The 8497-nt window shown below is 63.0% G+C and overlaps 1 protein-coding gene across 2 annotated transcripts; it reads right to left on the bottom strand.

The window, feature by feature from the left end:
* Window positions 1–150: 150 nt before the first annotated feature.
* On the bottom strand, window positions 151–4963 carry CRYBB1 (crystallin beta B1). 2 transcript variants are annotated; one of them, XM_063350834.1, is made up of 5 exons: window positions 3860–4963; window positions 2828–2946; window positions 1014–1146; window positions 739–881; window positions 151–437 (listed from the first exon to the last, which is right to left on the bottom strand). In XM_063350834.1, exons 1-5 carry the CDS (start codon window positions 3998–4000, stop codon window positions 257–259), a joined length of 717 nt encoding a protein of 238 aa, XP_063206904.1. In that variant the 5' UTR covers window positions 4001–4963; the 3' UTR covers window positions 151–256. The 2 variants fall into 2 exon arrangements, with proteins under 2 accessions (XP_063206904.1, XP_063206903.1); XM_063350833.1 differs by having other exon boundaries at window positions 739–1146.
* Window positions 4964–8497: the final 3534 nt, after the last annotated feature.

Genomic DNA, 8497 nt, shown 5'->3' with positions numbered 1-8497 from the left:
CCCTCCGCTGCATCCCACCCGGTTTCCAGCGCCAGGCTTTGAGCGGGACGGCGAAGAAGAGCCGTCCCCCGGCCGCGCTTGCGCTCCACCGACTCCCGAGCAGCTCTAGGCTTCTGTTTTTTTTTTTAATTTGCCTCACAAGGTCGAGTACATCCAGGGAATGTGCAATGTACAAGGAAAGTGCTGAGCAGGCGAGCGCGAGGGGAGGCGGGGGTGCCCCACGGGGCCCGGGACTCGTAGCTAGCAGGGGGCACGCTCAGTCGGAGGGCGCGTCGGGGGTGACGAAGGTGCCCTTCTGGTCCCACTGCATGTCCCGGATGCGGCGGATGGACTGGATCTGGGGCTGGAAGGCAGACCACTCGTTCCAGTGTCGGAAGTCTCCGGTCTCAAAGAGGTACTGGTAGCCTCTGTAGCCAGGGTACTGGTACCCGACCCAGCTGCAGGGAAAGCAAACACAGGGCACCTGAGCGGTGTCGGCTGCTACAGGTAGCAGTGACGTGGCCGGCACGCTCTCGGGAAGCCGGCAGAGCCCCCCGCCGCCTCCCGTCCCCCTGGGTGAAGGGTTACACCACCACCGAAAACAGCCATGTGTCACTTTCTGGCTGCCCAAGAGCTCCGTGCGGATGCTCAGGATCAGCGGGCAGCGAGCTGGAGTGGGGCACAAGCTGCCCCCGAGCTGGGGCAGGGGGGAGGAGGGGGGGCCTGGCGGGAGGCAGCCCCCGCCGCAGCCCGGCTTACGTTCCACTGGGCACCTGCACGCTGCCCACGCGGTCGCAGAAGCCATAAGCCCAGAGGCTGGGCACGTCGTCCTCCTGGATTTCCATCTTGTTGCCCTTGAAGTCAGCAGACTCGTACAGGGAGATTTTGTGGTCCTCAGCCTCCTGGGGAAGACAGAGGGAAGGCGCTGGGTGGTGCGGCCAAAGCCCTGGAGCTCGCTGCCATGAGGCATCGAGCAGCACAGATCCGGCCCTGGCCAGACCCCACTGGGTGCTTTCTGCTCCTGGAGCACTCACCATTTTGATGGGACGCATGGACATGAAGCAGTCGCTCCGGTAGCTGCTAGACCAGGTGTCCCAGCGAGGGTACTCACCCTTCTCCAGGATAAACATCTCCCCGCGCATGTTGGCCTGCTCGTAGGCCACCCAGCTGGGGAGAAGGGGAGGAGAAGACAGCAGGTCAAATGCCACCCAGCAGCTCCTCTCCTGCTCTGCCAGCCTGTGGGGTGCCAGAGCTGGGCTCCCAGCACCCAAAAAGGCTGCAGGTGTCGGGACTGGCCCCACCATCCTGCTCCCACCTTTCTCAGAGCACGGGCATGCACAGAGCTGGCAGCTGCCGTGAAGCACCGAGCTCACAGGCTCTCGGCTCAGTGTCCAAGGCAGGAGAAGACACCGGTGCTCCCCTTCCTCACCCCGGGGAGCGGCGGGACCCCCAGGCAGCTGGCGAGCCCTGCACACTGCACCCCGGAGACTCGTCCTTGCGTTATCTCAGGATTTTGACTATTTTCCCTCTTGCACCACCGAGCCCAGGCTGTCTGATCCTGGCATGCCCGCACGCTTCACTGCACCAGCTTCAGCCAGCTCTGGCATTCCTCCCGTTCCCGGGGTGCGGGCGCTCAGGGCTCGTGCAGCTGCAATGTCACCTCTTTAGCAGGGCCACAAGGTGCTGCTGTGCTGTGAATGTCACAGGCTCAGGACTCCAAAAGCCCTCGACGCCAGCCTCGCCCTGCGTTTGCTGCTTCACATTTTGCTGCAAAACAGGGCTATTTCTGCAGATGCCAAGAGGTATTTTCCTAACGGCAGGAGATGCGTTCCGAGTACCACAGGCAGCATGGCCTTACACTGACTTCTAAGGCTCGGCTTGGTTGATTTTGCTGTTGTCTTTCCCTAAGTAAATTTTTGAGAGTCACCAGTGACTCTCAAGAAAACCCTGAGGATTTAGGACCTCTGTTCTCCAAGTTTCACCCGTTCTATATCTAGTGCAGCTTCCCAGGTGTCACACCTGAGCTCCTTTGGGCCTGCTCCATCCCCTTTTCATTTCAAGAAGAGTTGGATATTCTGGGTTCCTAATAAAAAAGTTGTCATCGGCGCTACGTGGTGTCATTCAAGGTGAGCACAGGTCACCTTGCCCTGTCCCTCAGGGCTGCTGTCAGGGCAAGCCGTATCCCGCGCATCCTCCCTGCAGCACTGCCACCCCCCGGCTGTCCCACTGCCACCAGGCACAGCCTTTCCAGCCGGTCACGGCCGCGGTGAGATGATCTTTCAACACGAAAATCATCTGTCTGTGCAGTTATCATCTGGTTTGGCAATCTTTTTTGTCCCTGCCTGTGTCAGTTGTTCCCATGGCTTTCGGACCTCCCCGGACCCTTTATCGCTGCTCAGGCAGCTGAGCAGCGATAAAGGGTCTGGGGAGGTCCGAAAGCCGTGGGAACAGTTGTCTCTAGCCTTGTCTCTGTGGTGGCCCTGGCCACCGACCAGGTCCAAGGCACCTGCCTCGTTTCACCTTGGCTTTTCTAAAATCTACAGGTCTCTTGCATTTCATGGACGGCTTCATGTAGCAGATCTGATGGACACCTTTCCTCAGCCTTCGACTTTGCCTCTGGTGCCCTTTGCTTTACAAATGGCCCTGGCATCCTTCCTGCCTGTCCAGGCCACCCTGCCCTCCTCAAAGCAGACCCAGGGTCCCCAGCTCTGCTCCTGCACTGGCCCCGTTCCACCCTCTACCAGGGCTGCAGGGAAATGTCCCCGCATGTCACGCTGCGCCCAGGGCTGCTCCCCAGGACCGCCCCCCTCCCAGGGACATGGTCCCCTCCATGGCTGGGGTCACTTACGGTCCAGAGGTGACGATGACACTGCGCACCCGGTCAAAGCCGCGGTCCCCCAGGTTCAGGCACTCAGTGGTGAACTCCATCTGCCTGCCCTGGAAGTTCTCCTGGTCGAAGACGATGATCTGGGGACAGAGGGAAAGGGTCAGGCAGGGACAGGCATGCTCCGGGAGGGCAGGGCAGTGCTGCATGTCCCTGCAGGGACCCTGCATTCATGAGCCCACCACCCCACGCCTCCCCCTTGGCTCTCCAAGGCTTCCTGCAGCTTTTCAGATCTGGTGCCTGGGCAAGCCGAGCTGGGCTCTGTGCATGAGCAGCCCCATCCCAACGTGGGCTGAGCACAAGAAGGTCCCCTCCTGACGACCATCCCTGCTCTGAGAAAGCTTCATCCTGCCTCCGGTTTTGCTGCTGCAAAGCCACATCTCCCTGTGCCGGTGCCCACACTGGGCCCCAGCCAGGCTGGAAAGGAGCTGCTTTTCCAGGAGCTGCATCTGTGCCATCGCCTTCGGTGCCTGGCATGTGCGGAAGTGTCGCCGGAGCCCTCACATTGCTCGCCCCTTGTCCCCAGCCCCTCTGCAGCACCTCAGTGGTATGCTGCCCCGGCGTCACCGCGGTGTTTCAGTGCTGGCCCTGTCACCCGCAGCCTCCTCCTCCACCCCCCAGCAGCACCGCAGGACCCCCCCGCATGCAGAGGGTGACCAGGCGGAGCAGGTGACAGCACCCAGCCCTGATTCCATGACCCGGGGAGAGCATTTCCAAAGCCTGTGGTCCCCAACAAGCTGTCCCAGCCAAGGGGCACACGGAACATCCCTCATGCAGCAGCCCTGCAAGCGGCTGCCCAAATCCTGCACCTAGAGAGCAGCTGCCCAGGAGAGACACAGCAGGGAGGGACGGCATCGTCTACACTCTCCTGCTCTTGAAGGAGGGTCCTTCCCCTTGGGACGCCTCTGATCTCCTCCTGCCAACTGCCCCAGAGATGCTCCCACAGTCCCTCATCCCCGGACTGCATCCCTGCGCGTGGGGAGCAGCAGGGCTTACCCTGAAGGCTTCTGTGGAGGGCTCCTCGCCCTTGCTGTTTGCGACGGGAGCAGGGTCGAGGGATGGAGTGGGCGCTGGGGCCACCTTCTCCTTCTCCTCCATGGCCTGGCCGGGAGCAGCAAGTTTCGTGGTCTCAGACATCGTGGTGTTGGGGCTCAAGTCTGGGACAGGGCACCAGGTGGAGATGCCAGCAGATTAGAGGGGAGGCATGGACGTGGGCACCCACCAGCCGCCCCAGCCCTTCCCCTGCCCTGGGGATGGTCGCATTGGGATGGGGGGGCTCAGCAGTGGGGTGGGCGGCTGGGGGCAGGAGAGGAGCTGCCGGGAGCTTCTCCAGGCAGGCACAGGCAGAGGGGTTCTGCCTTCACCAGGAGGACCACAGGAGGTCCCAGGCATTGACACTCTCCTTCTGTGGTCAGGAGAGCCCTGAGCATGGTCCCACCGCTGCAGGGGTGCCCAGGGCGGCCCCGAGCCCTGGTGCCCAGTTGCTCCGTGCTCCCACAAGCCAGGCTGGGGCCTGACGCTGCAGCGGGTGCTGGGGATGTCCCACACAGGGTGTGCCTGGGATCCCATTGGGGACCGGGGCAGCCCATGATGGGGTGGGAAGGGGACAGCCCTGCTTTGCTGAGGCCCTCCAGCGGGCACCCTGCTGGTGGCCACACAGAGGAGCTGGTGGCCACACAGAGGAGTGTCACCAGTGGCTGCCGGGGTAGCGGAGGGTGGTGGGACGCTGAGCACCAGGGTGCTCCTAGACACGATGACCACAGTGGTGGCCACGGCTGAGACCCTGCGTTTCCCTCTCCCCTCCTCGGGTCCGGCTGCAGCCCGGTGCCCGGGGACTTTGTCATCTTACCTGGGCAGCTGCTGCTTCTTGTTGGAGTGAGCGGGCTTGTGTTTCGGGGCGCAGCGAGGCCCCCACTTTATAGCCTGGCAAGGGCAGACCCCCGGGCGGGCGCACAAAGGAACTGCCAGCTCATCAGTGTCTGCGCGGCCGCCCAGTCATCACATCCTGCAAAGCGCTGGGCGAGCTGGAAGCCTCTCCCCAGCCCCGTGCCCAGCCGCTGAACCCAGCACTTTCCTTTGTGCCCGCGGCACAACAGAAGACCTGACCGTGCCACTTTGCAGCATGCGGCGGCACCCGCTGCCCCGCATGCGGCCACCGCGACAGGGCATATATAGCCCCTGTACCACCCGCCCGGTGCCAGCACGCCACTCTCCCCTGCCCACCACCCCCGGTGCCCGTGCCAGCACGGGCACCCAGCTCCAGTGCCACCGCAGCCGGGGAGGATGCACCAGCCCCGTGCCCCATGGCTGCATCATGCCCAGCCCCATGGCTGCATGGTGCCCAGCCCTAGCGCCGCGCTCTGCTCGTTTCTCCCCTCTAAACGCTATATCTCTTGCTTTAAACATCACTCCGTACCCGCAAATGCCTGAGTGTGCTGCCCTGAAGATGCCAGGATGCAAGAATTAAGTGTTTGGAAACGCTTCAGGAGTTGGAGTTTTTTTTCCAAATGACGTGTAATTCGAGCCGACACTTTCCAAAACATCTCAGTCCCTGAAAATGGTATTCTCCTTTGAGGATGTCCCTGCTCACTGTGGCCACTGGCATGGACGTTAGCTAGTTTTTAGCCCATTTAACTTGTGCTGTGCTCATTCTATACCATCCCTAGCTTTCCCATCACGGTACCAAATCCCACGTGGGGTTTCGGTGCATCAGTGCTGTCTCTGACTGATGGCAGGCGGAGGGGCCCGTGGGGCGGCTGGCCGTGGACATGCTGGGCATCGGTCCCTGCAGTGGCTCAGCCTGCGGTGCCGCGTCTCCTGCACCCCACGGCCGCTCTCCGCACTCAGAGGCACCGGGGGGACCTTCCCCTGGCTCCCACCGCACCTTCAACCAGCTGCTCGCCCTGTTTGCCCACTGTGATCCTGGTCATTGTGTATATACCTACACACTCCTTTCCTCCTGATCTTTCCAATGCTCCCATCTTCCCGCAGCATCCAGCACCTGGGCTGGCTCTTCATTGCTGGCAGCAGTAAATCACCCAGCGCTGCGCGTTCAGAAAGCTCAGAGCCCTCCGTTTCACTGTCCTCTTTCGTTCCCCTCCAACGCGAACTGGCAGAAGTGGGATCCGGCTGCACCCTCTGGGCTATTGCCCAAAATCCCAAACAAAAAGCATTTATCGATTCCTCCTTCTTTCCTCGCAGTGTTGTGGCAGGCTGTGCCGTGCCCGCAGGCACGGCTGGTGCGGGTGCTGCTGCCCCGTTTCCCCTGGGTGCTCCCCGCAGTCTCTCACCTCGACACTGGGCAGCTTTTATGGCTTTCAATTTACATTAATTTTCATGTTTTTTCGACAGATTGCTATTTTAAGCTGCGTTCTCTTCCTCTGGGAGCCGGGGTGGGTTTTTTAACCGCTCTGCCTCATCTGTTAATCGGCAGGTCTCACTCACCCCTGCTCCTGCCTCTGCTTTCCCTCCCGACTCCCAGCACCTTTGGACTTGGGCATTGGAAAACGGGGCTCGGAGGGACGGACCTCTGCTCCCGACGGCTGCTCCCCGCTGCTTTGGCCATTACTCCGAGGGCTCGGCAGCCTGGTGATTTTCCCTGAGACGGTGCTGTGGAAGGGTTGACAGCAGGGATCTGTCCTTGGCCGTTCTTGAGCCCCCCCCCGGACACAAAATCTCTGCCCTCCCCACTGAGCGTCCCCGCAGCCGGCTGCAGGCGCTTTGGAAAGCCCCTCGCTGCACCGTCCTGTCCCGCGCTGTCCCCTCACGGCACCGTCCCGCCCCGGCGCGGAGGGACACGTGTGACGCTGAGCTCAAACACAGCAAAGAGCTGCCCAAGCGTCCCCCCCATGCAGATGGCCGGAGCCGACCCAGCTCAGCCCTGGCAGGCAGAGGCATGGGCACATGCCCAGCGCGAGGGGTTTGTTCTGCCCCGGTGAGCCCTGCTGCACGCGCAGCTCCCGCTGCCGTGTCCCCTGCCCGGCGCTGAGCGGCACCACGGGTGCACCCAGCCACAGCCCGGGCTCCGCACGACCGCGTCCCGGTGCTGGGACGTGTCGTGGAGAGTGACCAAGCTGTCATCACCGCGTTGGTGGCCGGCAGCAAGCCAAGTTTAGCTCAGGCCACAGCGAGAGGCAACTTGTGCCAAACACACATGTGCTGGGGGCTGCAGATGTCGGGGACGGCCAGCGCAGCCCCACTGTGGCCAGGAGCAGCCCCTTGGATGTGAGCCCCCCTTGGCTGCTGTGTTATCCTGCTCTGCCTCCCCCCGCGGTGCCCAGGGCTGCACAAAGGAGGATGCTCCAGCAGTTTGCTGGCAAATGCTGTCCCAAAACGCAGCACGACCTGGACACATGGGTTTTGCCTCCCAGGCCAGCAGCCTCCTATCGCTGCTGCCCCACTGCTGCCCCCTCCCATGGCAGGCTGTGGGGGTCCCTCTGCAAGGTGCCCAGCCCTGGGAGCCCTGCACGCTCCCAGCACGACCCCGGAATGATTTTGTAGGGGTGGTGGTGTCACCGTGAGCAAACCTTGAAGGTATTTAGATATCCAAAATGTGGATGCAGCGGGCTCTTTCCAGGTCCCTGTGCGCACAGGCAGGAGGCGGCCGCGGCACTCCCGAAGTCTTGATCTGCATCTTTAGTCCCTCTAATGCCTTTGCAAACCTGCCTCTTGCTTTCCTGTGCCCCCAGTACCCGCTTGTTACCGTGCTCTGTGGTTGCTGTGTGTTCAACCTGCTGCCCCGGCAGACCCCAGGGGCGATGCTCCGGCTCCGGAGCTGCGGTGCCGGGGCTCAGAGCCCATGCCCGGTGGGCTGGGGGAGCAGGAGTTGCGACGTCCCAGCTCATCAGCTTCTCTGCAGCGTCGCCTTTGTTCTGCCCGGTCCCTCCTCCCTGCCATGTGCTGAGTTAGGGGTTTCAGTAATGCTCTCCTGGGCTCTGTCTCTATCTGGAGGCTATAAAAACCCAGCCAGAGGGCTGCTGGACATGTCACCTCCTCGGGCACCAGCGCCTCACCCCAGGTAAGCGTGGGACCCTGGTGGCAGCTGCCCCTGCCCCGCGATGGCCCGGTCCTGGGAGCGGAGGAGGAGAATGGAGGAGAATCCGAAGCTGCTGGCATGACGTGGCTGGGGGCTGCGGGGCTCTGCAGCTGGGGAACGAGCAGAGGGCAGCCGCCGGGGATGGGCTGCGGCTCTGCTCTGCCGTCACACGCCTCGGCGCGGGGGAACGGTGGCAGGGATCAGGGGGCAGGGTGCTGCTGCTCAGCGTGGGCACGCGGCCACCTCTGCAGGGCTTCTGTGAGCGCGCCTGGGGACCCACAGTGGGACCCTGCACCGGGGCTGCCTGCACAGGGGCTTTGGCTCAGGGATGTGCCTGCGGGAGGAAGAGCCTGGCTGGGCACGGGCAGCCCCATGGGCAGGCAGCGTGCTCACCCCGCTGCGGGACTGTGCCGTGCTGCCAGGACGGCTGCCAGGGCCACGGCTTCCGCATGGCCTGGATGGCAGCCCTGGGCGGGCTGGGAGAGCCCTGGCCCGTGCTCTGCACCTACTGCGGCGTGGTGCCACCCCATCACTGCCTCCCACCCCGCCGGTGAAGGGACACGCACAGGCTCCCAAGTCACCCGGGCAGAGGCTGGAGC

The sequence above is a fragment of the Chroicocephalus ridibundus genome, chromosome 13, assembly GCF_963924245.1.
Source record: "Chroicocephalus ridibundus chromosome 13, bChrRid1.1, whole genome shotgun sequence".
Classification (NCBI taxonomy): Eukaryota; Metazoa; Chordata; class Aves; order Charadriiformes; family Laridae; genus Chroicocephalus; species Chroicocephalus ridibundus.
This window is presented reverse-complemented; position numbering and strand designations above follow the sequence as displayed.

Bases quoted from the DNA above. Each gene is read 5' to 3' on its own strand.
- CRYBB1 (XM_063350833.1), bottom strand. From the start codon at position 4,000: ATGTCTGAGACCACGAAACTTGCTGCTCCCGGCCAGGCCATGGAGGAG. The intron at 2,947-3,859 runs GTAAGCCCTGCT...CTCTGTCCCCAG, and splicing joins CCTCCACAGAAGCCTTCAGG to ATCATCGTCTTCGACCAGGA. The intron at 1,147-2,827 runs GTAAGTGACCCC...CCTTCTCCCCAG, and splicing joins GTCATCGTCACCTCTGGACC to CTGGGTGGCCTACGAGCAGG.